The sequence below is a fragment of the Lobosporangium transversale genome (genome assembly GCF_002105155.1).
Source record: "Lobosporangium transversale strain NRRL 3116 chromosome Unknown BCR41scaffold_3, whole genome shotgun sequence".
NCBI classification, from domain to species: domain Eukaryota; kingdom Fungi; phylum Mortierellomycota; class Mortierellomycetes; order Mortierellales; family Mortierellaceae; genus Lobosporangium; species Lobosporangium transversale.
In genome coordinates this window covers 296,143-318,292 of record NW_019028981.1, presented here as the reverse complement: position 1 = coordinate 318,292, position 22,150 = coordinate 296,143, and the positions used below count along the sequence as shown (strand labels likewise).

General features: G+C 41.8%; 6 protein-coding genes across 6 annotated transcripts; 5 read left to right on the top strand and 1 right to left on the bottom strand.

Moving 5' to 3' along the window:
* The first annotated feature begins 1,020 nt into the window (after positions 1 to 1,020).
* Positions 1,021 to 3,865, top strand: BCR41DRAFT_383417 (SDA1-domain-containing protein). Its single transcript, XM_022027462.1, has 4 exons — positions 1,021 to 1,267; positions 1,443 to 1,852; positions 1,956 to 2,254; positions 2,378 to 3,865. The coding sequence occupies exons 1-4, from the start codon at positions 1,070 to 1,072 to the stop codon at positions 3,739 to 3,741; spliced, it is 2,271 nt and encodes a 756-aa protein (XP_021885373.1). The 5' UTR covers positions 1,021 to 1,069; the 3' UTR covers positions 3,742 to 3,865.
* Positions 3,866 to 4,881: 1,016 nt separating this feature from the next.
* On the top strand, positions 4,882 to 6,998 carry BCR41DRAFT_392126 (hypothetical protein; the record flags this gene model as incomplete). The annotated part of the gene is made up of 7 exons (XM_022028420.1): positions 4,882 to 5,206; positions 5,293 to 5,465; positions 5,572 to 5,675; positions 5,784 to 5,961; positions 6,064 to 6,535; positions 6,611 to 6,759; positions 6,843 to 6,998. The coding sequence occupies 7 exons, from the start codon at positions 4,882 to 4,884 to the stop codon at positions 6,996 to 6,998; spliced, it is 1,557 nt and encodes a 518-aa protein (XP_021885372.1).
* A 3,754-nt stretch (positions 6,999 to 10,752) lies between these two features.
* Positions 10,753 to 11,334, bottom strand: BCR41DRAFT_345677 (hypothetical protein). Its single transcript, XM_022022769.1, has one exon. The coding sequence runs from the start codon at positions 11,011 to 11,013 to the stop codon at positions 10,783 to 10,785; it is 231 nt and encodes a 76-aa protein (XP_021885371.1). The 5' UTR covers positions 11,014 to 11,334; the 3' UTR covers positions 10,753 to 10,782.
* Positions 11,335 to 12,164: 830 nt separating this feature from the next.
* Positions 12,165 to 17,035, top strand: BCR41DRAFT_383416 (hypothetical protein). Its single transcript, XM_022027461.1, has 6 exons — positions 12,165 to 13,403; positions 13,519 to 13,754; positions 13,860 to 14,051; positions 14,195 to 14,371; positions 14,492 to 15,753; positions 15,858 to 17,035. Exons 1-6 carry the CDS (start codon positions 12,221 to 12,223, stop codon positions 17,008 to 17,010), a joined length of 4,203 nt encoding a protein of 1,400 aa, XP_021885370.1. The 5' UTR covers positions 12,165 to 12,220; the 3' UTR covers positions 17,011 to 17,035.
* A 500-nt stretch (positions 17,036 to 17,535) lies between these two features.
* BCR41DRAFT_317319 (indole-3-glycerol phosphate synthase-domain-containing protein) lies at positions 17,536 to 20,094 on the top strand. Its single transcript, XM_022021276.1, has 2 exons — positions 17,536 to 17,610; positions 17,713 to 20,094. The coding sequence occupies exon 2, from the start codon at positions 17,768 to 17,770 to the stop codon at positions 20,024 to 20,026; it is 2,259 nt and encodes a 752-aa protein (XP_021885369.1). The 5' UTR covers positions 17,536 to 17,610; positions 17,713 to 17,767; the 3' UTR covers positions 20,027 to 20,094.
* Positions 20,095 to 20,333: 239 nt separating this feature from the next.
* BCR41DRAFT_331331 (peroxisomal membrane anchor protein conserved region-domain-containing protein) lies at positions 20,334 to 21,985 on the top strand (the record flags this gene model as incomplete). Its single annotated transcript, XM_022021791.1, has 4 exons — positions 20,334 to 20,519; positions 20,574 to 20,699; positions 21,165 to 21,449; positions 21,552 to 21,985. The coding sequence occupies 4 exons, from the start codon at positions 20,334 to 20,336 to the stop codon at positions 21,939 to 21,941; spliced, it is 987 nt and encodes a 328-aa protein (XP_021885368.1). The 3' UTR covers positions 21,942 to 21,985.
* Positions 21,986 to 22,150: the final 165 nt, after the last annotated feature.

The following is a 22,150-nucleotide window of genomic DNA, read 5'->3' as shown; positions in this document are numbered from 1 at the left end:
TAATCAGAATTCTTGCCGTTGTATCAGTACCAAAAAAATGAAATTGAGGATGAAGTTGGGCTTAAAAGAAGAAAGGGGGCAGAGCGGATGGATGAGAATGTATATCATTAATTATATGTACCCTTGTTGGAGATTAAAATGAGGGAATCCATTACATGATTGTTCCTGATGTTGCATTGGCACCGCCTGCTTGAGCATTCTTTACTCCATTTGAACATCCCTGAGCACCCCCTATTCCACAACCCTGCTGTTCAATCACTTGGACAAATATGCTCCAGAAAAACCAGACAAAACGACAAAAACGTGCATAAGATCTTCTCTTACACATCACATACGCACGGATCTATTCTTATTTTTATTTTTATTTTTTTATTTTTACACCTCTCGTAGAAAGGGAATCCATGACGATAGCTTGGCATCTCTCTTCTTGTCTTTTCTTTTCTTTTTGTCACATTTCTTTTTAGTCTCAGCTTTTTGAGACACTTTTCTAGACAGAGCATTGCAATATCATCCTTTTCTCAACCCCTCAAAATCATTGACGATAAAACAACCACATAACATGAATGAGTGAGTCTGCGCATCCATGTCCTGACAAATATATAAACAAAAAAATAAAAAATAAAAAAATGAGGTATACATGTATATAAATGTGTTTATATACTGTGGGCTGTAGCAAATTTCGATTTGTATTCTGCCACTCATTGATGTTTGCGACTATATGTCACATATTGCAATATTGTGTTCATGAATGTTGACATCTTCTAAAGAACGTCTTGTGATTCCAGAAAATGCATCAACAAAAATAGCGACGGGAAAAAGAATAAATGCCTCCTATCTGTCGCGTTTGACCAACGTTCCAAAAATTAGGCACAGCCCTAATGACAAATCATGAATAACCTGCAGAAACTTGTGCTACAACAAAACCCTCTGTAAATGCACGACAGAGGACTGCTGTTTATTGTTTTGATTTGCAGCTTTTTTTTTTTTTTTTTTTTTTTATGGTTCGCTAGTAACTGCAGACCTTTCTCTCATCACCTTTCCCTTTTCTCATTTTTCACATCGGTATACCATGGGAAAGCGCAATAGGGCGGCATTGTTGCCCACAAACATCCCACAGCTGCAAAATCTCATTAAACGAGATCCCCTTTCATACAAAGAGGAGTTTTTGCAACAGCTTCGTCACTTTGAATCCTCTAGAACTATCTTTGAGCTCAAGCCTGAAGAACTTTCAACTGACTTTCAGGATCTGATCAACTTTATCGCCCAGGTACGAATTCCAACCAACTCTTTAACTCTCTACACACATATATTCTCTTTCTCATTGTCCTTCTTTCATCTAATGCATGAAGATACTTTCGAAGCAAGGAATAGGTGTAATTTAGTACTAATTACCTATTACTATTATTATCACTACCTTATTTTTATTTCTTTGGTCTCAATAGGTGTCTCCTTGTTACCCTGAAGAGACAAAAGAATTCCCAGATCAAATCATTGCACTTCTATCTAAGCACTACCAGATCCTCAATCCAGAGCTCCGCCGTACCATGGTGCAGGCGTTGGTTCTTCTTCGCAACAGAGAGATGATTTCCTCTACCAGTCTACTTTCGCTCTTTTTCACTTTATTCCGCTGCAGAGACAAGATGCTCCGTGACATTCTCTATAATCACATTGTAAATGACATCAAAGTCAGCAATCAGAAGGCCAAGAACAACAAGATGAATAAGACACTTCAAGGATTCATGTATACAATGTTGACTTCTGCTGAGGGCGCTGCGGGGACAGGAAGCGAAAATGCCATCGCAGCTAAGCGCAGTCTTGATGTCTGTATCGAACTGTATCGCAAAAATATTTGGTACGAAGGAAAAAAAAAAATTCTGCAACTACGGAGCTGTTTTATGGTGTAATGAGTACTAACTGCTGATATATATTGTCTATATTCTTTACGGACAAACTAGGAATGATGCCAAGACTGTTAATGTTATTGCGCATGCTTGTTTCTCGCCTGTAACCAAGATCATGGTTACTGCACTTCAGTTCTTCCTGGGTAATAATGAAGCAGACGATGATTCAGATGATGAAGACGAATTACCAGATATCAAATCCATGCAGCATAAACAGAACGTCAGCAAGAAGACAAAATCCAAAGCAAAACAGATGGATAAAATGCTCGCGACCTTGAAGAAGAAGCAAAAGGCTAAGAAGAAGGCCGAAACTTTTAATTTTTCAGCACTTCATTTGTTGAACGATCCTCAAGGTACTTAATCCCTTATTTTTTATTTTTACATGGACGAATAGTTCTTTTTTTTTTTTTTTTTTTTTTTCTTTTTCTTTTTCTTTTTCTAAGAGAATAACCAAATGATTTTTTTTATGCTTTCAGGTTTCAGTGAAAAGCTCTACTCTCATCTGGCTTCATCTCGTGAGCGTCACGAAGTTCAGCTGATGTTGATGAACTTGATTTCTCGTATCATTGGTGTACACAAGCTAACGGTTCTCGGATTTTATCCATATCTCCAGAAGCGTCTTCAACCGACCCAGAAGGATGTAACTCAAATCATCGCCATTTCTGCTCAAGCCTCACATGATCTCGTGCCACCAGATGTGGTTGAGCCTGTGATCAGAACATTAGCCAACAACTTTGTGACAGAACATTGTGCTGCAGAGGTCATGGCGGCAGGTCTGAACGGTATTCGAGAGATCGTCTCTCGATGCCCTCTAGCCATGAATGCAACATTGCTTCAGGATTTGACTGAGTACAAGAATCACAGAGATAAAGGAGTAATGATGGCCTCTCGTTCATTAATTGGTCTCTTCCGAGAGATCAATCCGGAGCTTTTGAAGAAGAAGGATCGTGGCCGTGGCGCTACGATGAACATGCGCAGCCTCAAACCTTCTGCTTATGGTGAAACCCATAATGATGCTGACTTTGCGGATCTTCAACTCTTGGCCGAGAATGCAGATGGGGACAGCAACAACGGAGAGGGAGATGATAATGACTGGGACGAATGGGAAGAGGCTTCTGAGGAGGAGAATGATGATGAAGAAGGTGGTTGGATTAATGTTTCAGATGATGATAACGATTTGAACATTAAGCTGTCAGATGGTGAAGAATCAGAGGATGAGAATGGAAATAAGAAACCGAAGACAAAGCGTCTGTCTGCTAATAAGGAACGTCGTTTGAAAAAGAAAGGTCTGTTGCCTAATGATGATGACGATGCGGATATGAACGTTAAGGAAGAAGATGAACAGACCAAGGCTAAGCGTCTACAGATGGAGGCAGAGCGTAAAGAAAAATTGGCTGCTGCTCAGCTGCTGGCAACGACCAAGATTCTCACACCTGCAGATTTTGCAAAGATCGAGGCTTTAAAAATGGCTAAGCAAGCGGATCAAAAAATGAATCCAACCCGTGCTAATTCAGGCAAGCGTCCTGCGCCTTCGGATGAAACTCAACAAGAAGGTGAGGTCTCGATTGGGTCGATTATCGGACCACGTAAGAAGGCCAAGCAGGATTATGCAGAGCGTATGGAGTCGATCAAGAACGGACGTGAGGGACGAGAAAAGTTTGGTTCACGCAAAGGATCGAATGACCGTGGATCAACTACGAACAAGGAAAAGGCTAAGGGCAAGAACTTTATGATGATTGCTCACAAACGTGAAGTCCGCGAGAAGAAGAAGATGAGCTTGAGGGATAAGCAGATTCAACTTCATGCACATATCAAGAAGCAGAAGATGATGAAGAAGTGAAAACATTTTTGGTGACAATCAAACACATTAGAGTAAGGGTAGATGATTGAAGCAAGAACACCCCATGTACAATACAAATAGCATTTTTATATTATCATCACACATTCATGTCTTTTGCGCACCTTCTAATTAAAAAAATAAAAATAAAAATAAAAATAAAAATAAAAAAACATTTGCACTGAATTTTAATACTTTTATCAATTAGCATAGTAAGTAGATTTGTAACTTCGTTTAAGAGATTAAGTTATCTATTGAGATTTCGGCAGAAGAGAAAGGAGCCATATCAAAATAGCGAATACTAGATCCATATAGCCTCCACTGCTTTCAGTCTTTTGGTTACAGTACCAATAAGCATTGCCCAAGTCCTTCAACGAGTACACTGTTCTCCATTTCAGTCGTAAATCCAGCCAATTCACTCATATACATCATCCATAAAACGCTGCCCTCCTCTATTACATCGTTCAGACAAAACTAAATGAGGTTTTCTGGTTGCTGTAAACATGCTCAGATATTAGAGTTAAGCTACCACTCATGCAGGTAGGCGCAAAGTAGGCACTATCATACTGTTCATCAGCCCATATTTAGAAGTGTGATGTGTTCTCAGAACGCGGTGAAAGATCCTCATGAAACCAGTCTTGTCTTTTCTTTTTTCTTATTCAACAATTAATCTACTCCACTCCACGTCTGTGTGGTTTGTACAGCTTATGTCCTAGCAGTAGTCTTAATATTGGTTTTTCGGTCCAGCTTCATGTGCTTATGAACCCGGGGGTTGTACTACAGACAAAGCACTAGAGCGATATTACAGACAGATGGCTTTCCACCCACCTTCAATAGTTGCATGAATATGTCTTTTAGTACGCTCGCAAGGTGTGTGAATTTTGAACTGTGCGTCAAGTTTTTTTGTTCACCTTTGCCACCATTTTTAGAAAATGTTGTTTTTTTAGTTGTATGGTGTGAAAACGAGTATTTAAAAGCGCCGTTGCCCTCTTTCCCTCTTCTTTATTTCTCCATAACTCTTCAGTCTATTCATAACTTTTATATATTTGCAATTAAATTGGGTACTTATAGTTCAACATCAATCTTCAATAATTATCATATACAATGTCAAAGTCTCGACTCTCATGGAAAGCCTTGACGAACATGAGAGTAGGAGTCTTTTTCAAGACTACTCCATGTTCTAGCTGGAATGACGTGCTGTCATTCCTTAAGGTCTCATCGAAGCAGGAGACGATTGAGGCGTATTTTGAGAGATACAGAAATGGACTGGCAACTATTGCAGGGCACGCGAAGGCACCGAAGGAAGTTAGAGAGAGGGCTGAGGGCCTTTTGTCGACCACGAGCGTCGAGTTATTCCGCCAAAAACACGCGGTGTGGCAGGTCGAGATGAAAAAGGACGAGGCTAAACAAAGTCTTGCAGAAGGCTATGCCTCACTCGCCAAGGGAGCCGGAAGCATGTTGAAAGATGGTAACACTCCTTGCAACAAAAGTATGCATTAATGAATGGTCCATTGATGGTAAAATTTCATGCTAATGCTGTGATTTCGTATATAGATGGCGGAACATCTAGTCAAGTGGTCAATAGAGCATCTTCAGTGTCCTCATCATCATTGTCATCGCTAAGCTTCAAGAAGCGAAAGCGATCGATCACGAATATAAATTCGACGTCGATGAAAACTATCACGGCCATGACCAGCGCGAAGCCCGATCTGAGTAGCCGGAAAGCGGTATGCACATCGAGTCAATACTCCAGAGTGCGGGGAGACTACATTAGTATGGAACAAAATGTCTTTCTTGAGATTAACAGACAATCGGTGCTTGATCCTACGGTAGCGCTTTGCTGCTATGGATCGATCACAGTTCTGGAAGCTTAGAAGCGGCAGAGCAGTTGAAGAGGTTCTTTACCATGCAAGCATGAAGCAAGAGGCCAACTTCAAGTATGTCTTATGCTCTAAAAACTTTCTTTTTTTTCTTCATCTTGTTTGTACTTTATGAGGTCCAATTAACAGCGTAACGCCGTATTCATGGCCTTGTATGTGTTATAGGATGCGCTCATACACAATCGACTTTGGCTGTGAGAGAACAAGAGTTCTCTTTACTGTAGATGAGTGGGAGGAAATGAAGAAAGTGGGTGACTTCCAACTCCCCAGATTATCAGAGACAATTGAGAGGTACCTATACGATGTCAGATTGGCTCTTCTCAGAGGCGAGCATGTCGCGTCAGTACCAGTCCCAAAGGAAGACCGATATTCATGTGAGCTGATACTGAGATCTTTTCTCTCATGGTAAGTTGATGGTTTCCCCTGTTGTGCTGTATAAGACCAGACAGCCTATGTTAACAGAGTATCCTACGGTTTCAGGACACAGCTATATGTCACAAAGCCGTGCCCATTTGACAACAAAGATCTGTCAGAATCATTCTGGACCAGAGAGGCATGGCCGATAATGAAGGGCTTGTTGTCAGATGTAGACGGAGTGACAATGATTGATGGAGAAAAGGCGGGCCTGGAATCGGGGAAGAGGAAGAATATGGGGCGCAAGGTCGATATGGAGACCTCCCCACCGCGCAAACAGAGCGGACGAAAGCTAGATCTGGTGGCCAGAGACACAACCAACAAGCGCGACTGGTTTGTGGTAGAGAGTCACAAGGAGTGGGATGAGGTGTCGACCAAGTTCCTGCACGAACTTGATGTGACATTGTTCAAAGATCTTCACCTCATTTCATCCCACCGGTTTCAGGAGCAACCGAGCTCGCACTTCCGTAGCCAAGCGAGATTCTTCGCCATATACTCTGGAGGTAAATTATTCAGGATCATTGAGTTATTTTAGAAAGTTGTAGCAGTTCGGTCTGTTAACTTGCTTGTTTTTTTAGGACGAGGTTTCAAGACCATGGAGATGAGGGCATCCCCCTTCAGCGCCTACATCATGTTGGTACATTTGTACAGTTCGTACCAACTGCCCCCCACTGCCACAGTGTGGAAGCTTCAGTCCCAAGGGCTCGCTCACCTGTTGCAAGTCAGGGTAAGATGGATTAATGGATGGTTTCCATCACCATGTGTTTTGTTACACAATGGTTAACGGGTCTCGTTTTGACTTTATTGTAGAGTTGTGTCAAGAGGACGGTGGAGATGTATGAAACGGAGGAGAGCGAGAAGGGTGATGACGAGTGGCTTTACTCTTCATTAGAAAAGCATATTTACGACGAGACTCTTGGTAGCTCTCCTACCGACCCTACATCATCAGATATCTACTCTTCTTAAAGAGTACCCAGTCGTAGCAATTCTGTTTCCACTACCCTCTTCATTTATCGTGTGAATGCAGAAATAGTCTTTAAACAAATGAAATTAAAATGTAATACCAAGCGAATATGCCATCTTAATAGAGAGAATAAGCTTAAATCAGCGAGATATTCTTTTTTATTGCAAGATAAATCTGTAGGAAAAGAATAAATTAATCCCTAGGCACAATGATGGTCCGCTCGCTTCTGAAAGAGCCAAAGGGACGAGGTATAAAAACGACAAAAGGGTGGGTACCAAGGCGGGACAGTCGTAATTATACATCTAGGAAAATAAGACCAAGTCCTCTGTTTTATTCAAACCAGTCAAGTATTCTCCCTTCGGGCCGGGACCACAGACATAGATCTACAGGTACTAAACAGTTAGATAGCCTTACAGGTCAACTCAGGGTTTACAAAAAGATAAAGCTGCATGGAAAAAAACAGAGTTAAGATAAATATTATTAATGAGCGATAAATGTACACTCCACAGTATCCGCTCTAAACCCTTTCGAGTGCCTTAGAACCCTGCGAGCGAACAAGGCCGGATACTGTTCTTGTTGGATAGTCTTCGTCATAGAAGAAGAGTGCCGTACCACCGATTGAGTGTCATTTATACCTCATTGGAAGAAATCACTCGCCTGCTGCACGCTGACTTCTCATTCATGACTCTAAACCCTTGCGGGTATCATCGCAAATCTACATCAATAGCAGATTATTCGCGAAGACTCATGACCAATTCCTCTGACCGATAGATCAGAAGTGAAGAAAGGTACATAGGAAGCGCAAAGGAACAGGAAAATAACAGTAGATAATATTAATGAGCGATAAATGTACACTCCACAGTATCCGCTCTAAACCCTTTCGAGTGCCTTAGAACCCTGCGAGCGAACAAGGCCGGATACTGTTCTTGTTGGATAGTCTTCGTCATAGAAGAAGAGTGCCGTACCACCGATTGAGTGTCATTTATACCTCATTGGAAGAAATCACTCGCCTGCTGCACGCTGACTTCTCATTCATGACTCTAAACCCTTGCGGGTATCATCGCAAATCTACATCAATAGCAGATTATTCGCGAAGACTCATGACCAATTCCTCTGACCGATAGATCAGAAGTGAAGAAAGGTACATAGGAAGCGCAAAGGAACAGGAAAATAACAGTAGATAATATTAATGAGCGATAAATGTACACTCCACAGTATCCGCTCTAAACCCTTTCGAGTGCCTTAGAACCCTGCGAGCGAACAAGGCCGGATACTGTTCTTGTTGGATAGTCTTCGTCATAGAAGAAGAGTGCCGTACCACCGATTGAGTGTCATTTATACCTCATTGGAAGAAATCACTCGCCTGCTGCACGCTGACTTCTCATTCATGACTCTAAACCCTTGCGGGTATCATCGCAAATCTACATCAATAGCAGATTATTCGCGAAGACTCATGACCAATTCCTCTGACCGATAGATCAGAAGTGAAGAAAGGTACATAGGAAGCGCAAAGAAACAATGGATTACTTTCCTTGATGATTGTTGGTGTTGATTCAATGTTGACAATAGACAGTTGACTTTGAAACAACTAATAAATGATCGTAGATCAAAAATCGTATGAGCTGCATATATTTATTCAAAATGAAACCATGATCTGGAGCGCCGTATTCACGCGCTCTGTGACATATGGATTCAGTCTGCAAATGTTGAAGAGCTACGAAACCAAAGGCATCGCCAAGTTATCGTCTACGACAAGCCGAAGAGCCGTTCAATATCAATACATGACCCAACGCCAAAAGTTACAAATAGCTTCGGTTCACACGAGATCAGCTATATCAACTCAAGGAATTACTTCACATATCCATCTGATTCCCATTGGTTTCTGTACGTCCATCGCTTAGCTGTCTTGTCCTTGGTTGGGTTGATTCCCCTGCTAGGCATTCTTCGTGATTTTTTTCCGTCCAGACTGATTCCTTTATAGCCATCTCTTTCTCATAGAGCTTACCCACTTTATTAAGCAGTCTCTGAGGCAAGGGAGAAATACCGGATCCTTTCTGGAGATAGGATAGATGCCCTTCCCATTGCAAAGGACATTACAGAGTCGTTTGGTGGAAACTGACTGCGTGCTCGAAAATCGTTGGTGTTTCTCTTGATATTATCTTTGTTTTGCCTTCCTCTTTGAGTAAGTCGACAACATTTTGCCACGCGACTTTTTGCGTTTATATGGTTGTAAATAAGGTTGTAATCCTAAGACAGTAATAAACACAAGGTCGGCATGGTATTGCTTGTGAATGAACGTCTGCGTCGTTACCGCGCTTACCCATGCTGTGTAGTAGCAGGAGCTTCAGAGACGAGTCCTTTCTCCGTCCAACTTTCTTCGTCCGTTGTTGTTTCATTGTTGTTGAAAACGATCATTTCTTTTGACTTGTCTCATTTCGAACCATTTTTTTTTTTTTAGGTTTAATATAGACACTTGGCCATGAGACATTTGCTGTCACCTTGTTCATCCTCACCTGAACACTGCTATTCCCTTGCCATATGTGCATTCATGGCCGGCCTTCATGAACTTTCCCATCGATTTTATTTCATTTTTTGCTATAGTTCACCACCAACAGTAGGTTAACAGGATAGTTTATTCAGAGCGTCTCCACCATGTGCCACCTATTGATTTGCTGAGAAATGATCTGTCAAGAGAGACCAATGATCTTATAAAATTGAACTCCCTATCCATCATCGACTGGACCCTGTTTCTCCTTTTTTTATCACAATGACCTAAATCATTATTAGCTTGCCTCAATGCCCGTTAATAGGCCAGTTGGCCGGTTGATGATCGTCCTGCTTGGATAGCTTTTATGCCCATGATGTTTGGAAGCTAAATGTAGATGCTTCTATTGCCACTAAAAGCTTCTCTCATTCAGCTTTGAACAGTTCGAATGTTTTTGCAAAAGTCGCATGTAGATTTCGATCATATCCTAGTCCATTACGACATGACACTTCTGCTTGACGAATTGATAGAAAGAAATAGGCCACAAAATAAAGTACAACTAAGCTCGTCCAAGTTAGCTTGCTTCACCTCAACATGGAGTCTTTTTTTTTTTTGTTTGGGCGCATGCTTTGTGTTCGACTTCACTTGATCCGATGGTCGGTGCGTATGTTTTTACCCCTGAAGGCCTTTTTTTCATTTTTTTATACTCCTCAGACTCCCCATTCTCTCCATTCTCCTTAAGAATCCCGAATAGTGTCCCTTACTCCCTTTTCCTTCTCAATCAGGTAAAAGACTCACCCTTACCATACCAAATGAATTGTCGAGACCCAACATCGTCCTCTTTTTTTTTTTTTTTTTTTTTTTTTTAGAGGAAGAGATAGAAAGGAGATGGTGCGCGTCACCAAAATCTTAATTGTAGTCCTGTGCAACCTTTGTCACACGATGCAACGCAGTCTTAAAAGGAATAAAATATTTGGGCTGAAGAAAAACAAGAGTAAAGAAAAAAAAAAGTTGACATGAAGATTTGAAATGGAGTAGAGTCAAGTAGATGTGTCGACAGAGTATCAATAGGGTTCCAACGAGAGTTGGTTTTATGAAAAGAGCATGAGCTTTTGACCGTGGGAGACTTGGAAAAAAAAAAAAAAGACGGTCCCATAAGTTTATGTGTAACAGCACTTTTTTTTTTTCTCTTCAATAACAACTCAGTCCATGTAGAAATATATGTAGATACTCAGTCTTGTTTTGTCTTTTGCGGGAGAAATGAAAGGTGTGTTGACGATGTTTTTTTTATTGACAATGTATCAATTGGGTTGTAAAGCATGTGGTGCAAAATTATCAGGATTATCAGATGTATGATGATGGCAAGAAATGCAAGAAATTTGAGCCGGGAGGAAATATGAGAAGGAAGAGAAAGAGAAAGAGAGAAAAGGAAGGAAGAGAAAGAGAAAAAGAGTGAATTGATTTGGAGCAAGAACACAGCCTAAATAATGTTGAAGAGAAAAGAAAATAAATAAAAAATGGGTTTTCTTCATCCCTTTTTTTTATTATTATTATTCTTCCCGTCAAGATGGGCTTGGGATAAGGATGGGATGCAAGTGTAACAAGAATCACATCTTTATTACAAGTTACAATCGCAATCGCACAAAAAAAAGGTTTGGGTCATTGTAACCAAACTGAAGAGTGGTTTTTGTTGTAAAGAAGAAAGCTCTGAATGCAACACTCTGTGGCTCCTTCACTTCTCATTCATTCGCACTCACGCCGTGCATACTCACAAGAGAAAAAAAGAAAATGCAAACAATAAAAAAGAATGCATGTTGGCCGCAGCCAGTTGAAAGACAGAAAGATAGAGAAAGGGCGAAAGAGGAGAGTGGAAAAAAGAAAAAAAGAGAGCTTCAAGCGTGTTGGATGGGAAAAGACCGAAAAGATTTTTCATCATTATCCAGGTACAAATCAACACACATGGAATAGAAATCATAGGCGGAATTTTATTTTGGAAAATTTTTTTTTTATTCTTTTCCTTTTTTTCCTTCTTTCTTCACTTTCTTTCCTTCTCTTTCTTCTTCCTTTCCTTCTGTCCTTTCACCTCTCATAATTGCTTCATCGACAGCAGAATAACGTCGACCCATATCCGTTTTGGCAATTTTTTTTTTTTTTTATTCATCCAATGCAGCGTACTCTTTTGTATTCCCACAGTCACTCTGCATTCAAAAACAAGTAATCAAATACCAAACAACAAAGAAAAAAAAAAAAAAAAAAAAAAAAAAAGAAGACGAAGGCTTTTTTTTTTTTGTTTTGAAGGAAAGAAGGGAAAAAAATTCAAAAATAAAAAAGGAAAGACAAATACAGGATAAAAAGTGGTTTGATTCACCCTACGACACTCTCTTCGGCAGTTGTGGGGTGTGTTTGTACAGTGACAACTGGGTCGTAGGTAAGTGCTTGTCATGTTTCATGAAAGATCTGTTATTTTTGAATGCAAAGTAAAAAAAAAAAAAAAAAAAAAGATGATAACAATAAAAACCATTGGCACTAACTCGTTTTCTTTTTTCTTTTTTCTTTTTCATTACTTTGCTTGGGTGTTTTCTATCATGTCTTTTTGTTTGCTTTTTATTAATTGTTCGGCTGCATAGTCTTGTTTGTTCTTTGCCCAATCTTTTTTTTTTTTATTTTTTATTTTTTTTTTTTTTTTTTATTTTTTTTATTCATTTTGTTCTTTTTATTCGAATCATAAAATCATAAAGCATGATGCCTCCTCAACACTATTCCCCACCTTTTACACCAGAGTACCGTAGCATGTCACTGATGATGATGGTCGAACAGCAACAGGATTCACATAACCATACTCGCCCCGTCCGGTTTGTGAAGGATGCCAGCGCCCTTCAACACCTACGAAACCAACGTAATCATAATAACCATGACGATCTCCAACATAGTGAGCAACAGGAGCAACCAATGATGTTGTCTTTACCACCCCCTCCACAGGAACATCAGTCCCAAAGCATAGACAGGGAAGATCCAGAGCCCCTACTAGCAATACCAGGTCCTGATATCATTGTTTCCTCAGATGACCACCCAATTTCTATGGTTGAAAACCTTAATCTTGTTCAAGAGCGCACCCATGTTCATCTCACCTATCGAACACGGCAAAGTCAAAGTTTACAAGGCCAGGCAGTCTCACAGACAACCCGTCCACAGAGGCAGCGGAGAGCCGCTGCTAATAGCACTGGTGGGAATGCAATGGTTAGAGCTTTGTCACCCATTCCTGCTATTGCCAATCAATCCACAAATCACTGTTCTGCCATAGAGTCAAAGTTACAGCCCGAGTCAACACCACCACAAACATTCGCTTTACCTACACATCAACCCTCTACTCATTCTGTTAATGACGACACTGAGCATTCTGAACAAAAAGTGCAGTGTCAGGGGGGTGTCGATGGCGGAGTAGTACCTCTTTCAAACTTGCTCAATTCAACCGATCTGATCAAAAGCGACCAGGTAGAATCCTCAGAGTCCATTATCAACACAGAATCAGAATCGATCACAAAAGAAAATGAGGACAAGCCTCCAAATTCACCATTGCCACAACAACAAGACTCGAAGGAGCAGGAGCAGGAGCAAAAAGGATCAAGAGATGATAGTCAAGAGGAACAATTGGCGAGCGGGTCGGAGGGTTTGGAGCCAAATCATAAATCAATCACACAGCTTCCTACTGGCAATGCACAAGAAGACATCGAATCACAACCCGAACATACTGTAGGTGCTGGGGTCAAACGAGGGTGCCGTCAAATGAATTCTACCAATACATCTGTTTCCTCAACAGGAAAGACTACCAAGGACTCTTCTTTGATGCCTGCCAAAAAAAAGATAAAGACCGAAGTGTCCAAAAAGTCCGAAAACGATACTGCAAGTCTTTTCCAGAAGATCTGTAAGCTTTTTACTTTTCTTATTTATTTATCATTTTATTTTCACCAGATAGTTGTATTGATTTTAATCTGTTATCAACGCTTTTTTATTTTTATTTTTTCTTTTTTTGTAACCAGTCGCTGATCGTGATCCAGGCAAGCGTAAAATCAAAACTAAATCCGTTCATGAGATCCCCATGGAGCTTGCGGCGGACGAGGATGATTCTGATTTTGAAGATACCAAAGATGGTAGTAACGATGAGGATGAAGACATGATTATTCCTGATGATGCAGCGAGTGAAGATGAGATAAGGCCTGAACAAGAGGAGGCTTTCAATGATGAACAAGATCTCTTGACCGCACTTTGGCAATGGGTGAGTTTTAAATTTTGTTACGTTTCACTTTATTCATTATACAAAACAGAAGATCCGTCTGATGGTTCTCTATCCTCACTAATGACGTATCTTACCATGTAATAGAAAGACAATGATCCTGAGGTGTGTTGTGTGTGCCTGGGTCGATCGACAGAGGCAGACAATGTATTTGTTTATTGCGACACACTCGATTGCGCCTTGTGCGTACATCAGGCTTGTTATGGTGTCAAAACACTTCCATCCGAAAGCGAACCATGGTTATGCGATCGTTGCAAAGCACCACCAGAGGAAGTTGTGGTAAGGTTTTTCCCAATCTACTCTCTTTCCATTGGTTTCTGATGCTATGAGGCTGTGAGGGAAAAAAATTCAAAACAGAGTTACGATTTTTTCATTAACGGGAAAAAAAAAAAAAATCATGACTTCACTTGATCTATTCTTAGTCGTGCGTTTGTTGCCCATCCAAAGATGGTGCATTCCGAAGACTCATCCCAGAAGATCCTAGCGGTGGCTGGGTGCACGTTGTCTGCGCACTCTGGTTACCAGAGACAACCTTAGGGGACCCCGAGAATGTGGACAAAATCTCTGTCAGAGACATACCCGAGAAGAATTGGAATATGGTATAGCTCGCTTCTAAAATTTTCATATCATATAAGGTTCTCTTCTCTTTTTTTTTTTTTCCTCTTTCATATTGTCTGACATTGAAATCCTTTCCTTGACTTTTCAATCTGTAAACTTAGACTTGTTATATGTGCAATGACCCTCAGGATGCAGCAATGGGAGCCTGTGTGCAGTGTGATGCGGGACAGTGTCGCAAATCGTTTCATATCACCTGCGCTCAAGGTTACTCGCTACTAGAGACCGTTGAGGAGACAGATATGGCTGATCCATACTTTATGTACTGCAAGCAACATGGCGCCACTGATGGTCATCCCAAGCTTAATGGGTGGCTGAAATGGGTCAAACAAAAGGATGCGTTTCTGAAAAAGTGGCAGGACGAACAAGGTCGTAAGCGTACACTCAAATTGCTTGAAATGCAGCGGGCCAGTAATGATGGCGAGGACGAAGATGAAGGTATTATCGAGCTTTTTGAACATTCATACTCTCGATTCAAGCAAGCACGAGAAAGGCGGATTGCAAGGGAAAGGAGCGAGCTTTCCCGTCAACACTCCATTGGATATTACCTCAACAGTAAGATTGACAAGTCCAAATCCCGATTGGAGGCTATTTCATCCAAAGCCCAACAAGCTCAATTGGAACAGCGTAGGATTGAAATGCATACCCGCAATCTCTTGTCAAGTCTCTTGGAGTGCGCTAATTATCTTGAGAACTTGTCTGCGGAGCAACTTGAGGCACCGCTTTCCATCGACACTACCCTGGCCTGGTACAACTCATTACCAGACACATCTCGCTGGAAGAGCAATATTCAGGATATTATTGAGACAATCGATATTGAGTCATTGCCATGTGACAATCCTTATACACAGCCTGGTTCGCAGAGTAATATAGACTCTGGAATAGACGACAGTGAGGGCGGACAACGCCATGGACGATCATCTAAAGGCAGCTACGGCAAGCTTTCCATGAGGTCTAACCAATTTTATACTGCCGGCAAGAATGCCAAGTCCAAGAAGGTATACCCCAAACCTACGCCAACCAATAGGGGTCAGCTTCCAGTCGTATTCACTTCAAGCAGAGGACGGATGATCAAACGTGATTTTTCAGATCTCGACGACTCTTATGCTTCTGTCAAGGGCGCGGATTACCAGGTTGGTCAATCTAATGGCATGGCTGGAGTTAAACTCCCACGATCTGTAGAACCATGTGCAGTGTGTCATCAGTTGACACTCCCAGAAGAAAAGCTGGATTTGGAGCGAGATTCAAATGGCTATCTGTCCCCAATGTCGATCAAGGTACTGAATCGTATGGTCTCTTGCGATTCCTGCCAGCGACAGTTTCATCCCAAGTGTCTCGACCCTCCAATGGCAAGGGTGCCTCCTCGGTAAGTCCACAGCTTTATTATAAATGGTGTATTTTTTTTTTTCTTCACTTTTTCCTTTCATTGCATAAGTATATTGTAACTGATAGCTGTACTTGATTTTGTAGTGGGTACAGTTGGAACTGTGAAGAGTGCGACTCTTCAGAGGAAAGTCAAGAGTCAAGCGATGAAAGCTCTCCATCACCTTCCGATCATCAACATCAGCATAACCTTTCCTCGGATCTGGATGAGGCACTTATGGTTCTTGCTGATACGGCAATGACCATGTCAGCCAATCCCGCAGATTACCAGTCAGCAGCACAGTCCCGTGTGCCTAAGCGCCCTCATGGAGTTCATGGATCCGAGAGTCTTACCAGTGAAGACGTAGCTGTGAAGGGTAAAGAGAGCAAAGTCAAAAAAATGAAAACAGAGGCATCGGAGAAGAACAAAGCATCGAAGCCCAAGATAAAGGCTACTGTGCTTGATATGGATGCAAAATCTAAAACCAAAAAAGCGACCAAAGTAAAAGCCATGTCTTCTGTCGCATCCTATCCTATTCAATCTTCCATGACCCAAATGCAGTTCACCGCCAGCCAAATGGTGTCAAAGCCAGCTGTAGCACCCATCATTCGAGGCAATCTTCGTATTTACCCTCCTGGCCCTCACATCACTCCCAAAGCCAGTAACGTTTTGCTTAACGAGGTCGCCGCTGTCGCCGATACTAAGGAGGTAGCTATCACGGAAAAATCGCCGAAGACAATGTCCAAAAAAACGACAATGACCAAGGCAATAACGTCCAAGAAGCATGGAGTGTCAACAGATATGCTCAAAGTGGCCAAAGTAAAGTCGGTAGACAAGATCCATATTGTCAAATCAAAGAAGACGGAGACTACGGTCGCTTCTCCAAAGGGCATAAAGAGCAAAACTGCTGTAATCGCAGCCAAAAAACAGAACGCTACAGTAGAACCAACTTCTACAACCTCACCATCCTCTTCGTCAACAAAGGTAGCCAAAGGGACAAAGGAAAAAGCAACTGTACATCGTGGAGCCTTGCCTGCTGTCCCTGTGCCTCCTCCACCAAAGCCTAAAGAGGTGATTCGCTACACGGTTGGTGAGAAGACAGTAGAGGAGCTGCAGGCACGCGATGATGTTGAGATCGAGAGGCGTGAGAATGTCAAGTTTAGAAAGCTGAGGGGACGTACTCTTACGATGCCTGCTCCTCCACATGAAGTTCTTGCAAATGCAGCTTTTCTGGCAGCGGCTACAGCCAATGCTAATTGAGGAGGCATTGAGAGCCACAACTAATTTATTCATTCATTTTTTTTTTTTTTTTTTTTTTTTTTTTTTTCGTTTTTTTTGTATTTCTTTTTTTTTGCTTTAATTTGTTTGTTTTGTACCATCACATTTTGTTGTGTCTTTCTACTATTACTGCGCTGTCTTTTTTACTTTTTTTTTTCCTCTTTTTTTTATTTCATATTTCTGTACTTCTACGCGCCGTATGTCGCGCAGATTAGCCAGCGGCAAGTTCCAGCATGGCAACGACGACTGTGCTTGTACTCATATTCATAGTGTAATCATCATCTATCTATCTATTCATTAAAATTAAAACAGCCCTCTGTCTGTACCAATGTACTCTGGTATCGGAGTTAATTCTGTCGTTTTGAATGGTTCAACGCCCCATCCAACGATCGATTGTGACTCAGCCCGCTCCCTTCCTGTATTCTGTACACAAAATCCTCTTGTTCTACAGGCACATCAATCTCTCTTTCTTTCTTCTTTCTTTTTTTTTTTTTTTTTTTTTTTTTTTTTTTTTTTCCTGAAATCTCTCATCCTCCATTCATTCAGTGTTCTCACTTACTTTCATTTCTTTACATTCCGTCGGTAAATGACCCAAACTTTCCTGACAGTAAAAAAAAAGTGAACTCAGTTTCTTGGTTATCTTTACTAATAAATGTAAAACTTCAAAATGCCCGATCTTTTTAGTATATTAGTCACCAGTTCCCTCATATCTACGGACAAGAAACAAAAGCTATTCATCATGGCGATTATTATGATCGACAACTATGACAGTTTTACCTGGAACATCTATCAGTCACTGTGCATCCTTGGCGCAGATGTTAAAGTTTATCGCAACGATGCTATTACAGTTGAGGAGATCATAGCTTTGGATCCAACTCATCTGGTTGTTTCCCCTGGCCCAGGACATCCATCTGACTCTGCCGGTGTTTCCAAGGCTGCGATCAAGCACTTTGCTGGAAAGATCCCTGTTCTTGGTGTCTGTTTGGGTGAGCAGTGCATGTTTGAGATTTATGGAGGCAGTGTTGGCTATGCAGGAGAGATCGTACACGGTAAGGTTTCACCTATTAAGCACGACGGCAAAGGCCTTTACCTCAACATTCCGCAGGATATTCTCTGCACACGTTATCATTCGCTTTCAGGTGTTATTTCAACTGTGCCTGAAGTACTGGAAGTCACATCCAGAACTGAATCAGGCGTCATCATGGGAGTGCGTCACAAGACTCTCTGTGTTGAAGGTGTGCAATATCACCCAGAGAGTGTACTTTCTGAGCATGGACAGACCTTATTTAGCAACTTCTTGAAGCTCCGTGGCGGTACCTGGAAAGAGAATCCAGAGTATGGGGTTGATTCGGATATCAAGCCTGCAGGGACAGCGGAGGCTGCTAAGACAGCCGTTCCCAGTATTCTCACCAAGATCTTGGGACAGCGTCTTCAGGATGTTGCAGATGCCAAAGCTCTGCCGGGGCAATCTGCTGCTGACTTGCAGAAGCTTATTGACCTTGGATTGGCGCCAAAACAGATTGATTTTGTAGCACGTATCAAGAAGAGCCAGCCCTTACCTGCGATTATGGGCGAGATTAAGCGTGCTAGCCCTAGTAAGGGTAACATTGACTTGGATGCCAATGCTGCAGAACAGTCGTTAGCCTATGCCCGTGCGGGTGCGAGCGTTATCAGTGTCTTGACTGAGCCCAAATGGTTCAAAGGATCCTTGAATGACATGCGTGTAGTTCGAGCCATGATCGATAGTCTGCCCAACCGCCCAGCTGTCCTTCGCAAGGATTTTATCGTTGACACCTACCAGATCTTGGAGGCTCGCGTCTATGGTGCTGACACAATCTTGTTGATCGTCGCCATGCTTTCAATTGAGCAATTGCATACACTCTACAAGTTTGCAGTCAACTTGGGAATCGAGCCTTTGGTCGAAGTTAATAATGCACAGGAGATGGAGGTCGCAATCGAGTTGGGCGCCAAGGTCATCGGCGTCAATAACAGGAACCTGCATAACTTTGAAGTTGACATGAACACTACCACTAAACTCGTCAACATGGTTCCAAAAGATACTATATTAGTGGCCTTGAGCGGGATCAAGGGTCGCGAAGATGTGGAGCGCTACGTTGAGCAGGGTGTTAAGGGTGTCCTTGTGGGCGAGGCTTTGATGCTCTCGTCAGACAAAAGGGCATTCATTCGTGGACTGTTGGGTTTGACCGCTGAGAAGGAACAGTCAAAGGTTCTGGTCAAGATCTGTGGTGTTCAAACAGTGGATGCTGCACTCCAAGCTGCAGACTCCGGAGCAGATTTTATTGGCATGATCTTTGCAGAGGGATCGAAGCGTCAGGTTAAGCTCAATGTAGCTGCAGAGATTGTGGAGGCCGTTAGGGAATATGCCAATGCTATAGCAGAAGCAGATGGAGACTCTGAGGATACGCTTCGTGGAGCTAACAAGGGAGGCAATGTGGCAAATGAGGACTGGTTTTCTATGCATGCCAAGAGAGCGGAGCGTAACCCTCGGAAGCCCATGATCGTTGGTGTATTTAGAGATCAATCCCTAGAAGAGATCACGAGGATTGTGGATACACTCAAGATCGACTTGGTTCAATTCCATGGAGGCGAAAATCCAGAGATGGCCAAGTTCTTGCCTGTACCAGTTATCAAGGCATTTCATATCCGTGGAGATGAGCCTGCTAAAGAAGTGATTCAAAAAGTTGCTGGTACCCGTGGCTTGAATGCATATTGCCTGTTGGATTCAGCAGGTAAAGCTGGCGGATATGGAGGAGGTGAAGGTCAGGTATTTGATTGGTCGATCGCTAAGACTGTAGTTGATTCACAGGAAGGTGGATTTCCGATCCTTCTGGCAGGAGGGTTGAATCCAGAGAATGTAGCTGAGGCCGTGCGCCAGGTCCGTCCTTGGGCCGTGGATGTGTCCAGCGGAGTGGAAACCAATGGTGAGAAGGACGAACACAAGATCAAGGCGTTTGTTGAGCGAGCCAAATCTGCATAAAGAAATCCTCACAAAAAAAGAAAAAATCTTTTTGCTTAATAAATCGGCGTCACATGATAGTGACATTTAAACACTTTATCAAGAGTCCATTTTCGGCTTAAATATTCTCTCCACACATTGCAGAGACCGTCTGGTGTCAGTCAGAGTCAGCATCGAAAAATTTCATTCACTTTGCAGCAACATAAACGTTCTTTCTGTTAATTCCCTCTTTTTTCTTTTGTTCTCTTTTCATTCCTTCTCATCCTTTTGATTCATCAACTCTACTTTTCCTTTTCTTTTCATCATAAACGAGTCAACAAAAACAACAATGTCCGGAAAGCGTGAAGATATCTTGGCATCAGCAGTCAAGTTTCTACAAGATCCCAAGGTTCAATCTTCTCCTTTAGGGAAGAAGGTGGCCTTTTTGGAGTCCAAGGGTATGACTTCAGAGGAGATCGAGGAGGCTATGCAACGGGCTAATGGAACAGCTGCAACAACCACTACTGCAGCTCCTGTAGCAACCACAGCTCTTGTCCCAGCTGGCAATGGTCAACACCAAAATGTGCAGTATGGACCAGGAGGTCAGGTTATGATGGCGCCACCACCTTTACCACCAAAATATGATTGGAAAGATATGTTTATTGCTGCTGTTGTTGCAGGAGGATTCAGCTATGGTCTATGGCAAGTTGCAAAGGTAATAAAATGAAATGAATACTTTTACAGCCCAACAAAAAAAAAAAAAAACGTACGCACCATATTGCACATTATTCCTTCACATTCAAAGAAAGAAAGGAAAATGAAAAGAAAAGGAAAGCTCTATTATAACAACCTATGAGAGAATGAATGAGAAGAGGACGACAAAAAAAAAAGCACTTAAGGCATTTTTTTTTTTCAGCAATAACACTATTTTGATGGGGCAAGATGACAAAAGAAAGGGAAAAAAAAAAGGTAGCACGGGTAGTGGGATCAAAAGAACGGGGAAATTGTCTCCGAATAGTTCTTTGATCCAGTTAAAGAAGTAATAGAATTACGGATTAAACGGATCGGCTGGAAACCTTATTTGCTTGTATCTGAGGAAAAAAAAAAGCATTTATTAATCACCTTTTTTTTTTTTTTTATTTTCTTTATTTTTTTATTAATATAAATCATAAATATTTAGAAAGTCGTTGGTCCCAAGTTGCAATGGCCTTCCCAAGAAGACCTTGAACTGGACAAGAAAAAGTTGGATGAACAATTTGAAGAAATCGAGAAAAATTTGACCGAGGTTAAAGAGAGTACGACTGTTGTAGCCAAGAATGTGGAAGATCAGACTGCGCACGTGAAGGAATCTCTTGAGAACATGTCTGGTGTCTTGGATGGCATGAAGACAAACGATGAGAAGCGTGAGCAGGAGCTTTCAGGACTAAAATCTGACATTGAGAATATCAAGAGCATGATCCCCAAGGTAAAGACAAGAAGAGGGGAAAAAAAAAAAAAGTAATAAAGTTTCTGAGTGGTAGCTAGTCTACTGACTAATCCTAATTCTCTCTACTTTTATTATTTCCAGCTCATGGATAAGAATAAAGAATCTCAAGCAAACGTATTAAACGAACTTCAGACAGAGATCAAGTCTCTCAAGAGCTTGTTGTTGAACCGGCGAGCCCCTGGAGCAAGCCCTGCAGTGCCTGGATCACCTGTTGCTTCTGCCGGAGCCCCTGGTGCTCCTTGGAGCACTACATACGGCAATCCTTCTTCAACTTCTCAGCCTAGCACACCCAGTACCAAGGGCCCAGAGGAGGCTAGTGGAGCCATGAATTTCTTGAACTCAAAAGCTTCCATCCCAGCATGGCAATTGGCAGCTCAAAAATCTACTGTACCAGCAACATCTTCAACTGCTGAGGCGAGCAATTCTTCATCTGCAGCTGTTGAGGGATCAGAGACAACAACTTCTGCTTAAAAAATAAAAAAACAATGAAATAATGTAGACATTTTCATCCAGATCATTGTATTAAATAAATTAAAAAAAAAAAAATGTCACCAAAACAATTGGGTGTGACGAGTGATCTAATGCACCTGCAAGAAATAATTAAATCGTGCAGCCGTTAGTATTTCTCCGCACGCGCAAATTTCCTATTGGACTTTTGAACCTAGCTCTACTAGTTAACA

Coding starts and splice junctions, on each gene's coding strand:
- BCR41DRAFT_383416 (XM_022027461.1), top strand. CDS start 12,221: ATGATGCCTCCTCAACACTATTCCCCACCTTTTACACCAGAGTACCGT. Junction 14,052..14,194: donor CACCACCAGAGGAAGTTGTG/GTAAGGTTTTTC, acceptor ATCTATTCTTAG/TCGTGCGTTTGTTGCCCATC. Junction 15,754..15,857: donor ATGGCAAGGGTGCCTCCTCG/GTAAGTCCACAG, acceptor TTGATTTTGTAG/TGGGTACAGTTGGAACTGTG.
- BCR41DRAFT_383417 (XM_022027462.1), top strand. CDS start 1,070: ATGGGAAAGCGCAATAGGGCGGCATTGTTGCCCACAAACATCCCACAG. Junction 1,268..1,442: donor TGATCAACTTTATCGCCCAG/GTACGAATTCCA, acceptor TGGTCTCAATAG/GTGTCTCCTTGTTACCCTGA. Junction 1,853..1,955: donor CTGTATCGCAAAAATATTTG/GTACGAAGGAAA, acceptor CGGACAAACTAG/GAATGATGCCAAGACTGTTA.
- BCR41DRAFT_345677 (XM_022022769.1), bottom strand. CDS start 11,013: ATGAAGAAAACCCATTTTTTATTTATTTTCTTTTCTCTTCAACATTAT.
- BCR41DRAFT_317319 (XM_022021276.1), top strand. CDS start 17,768: ATGGCGATTATTATGATCGACAACTATGACAGTTTTACCTGGAACATC.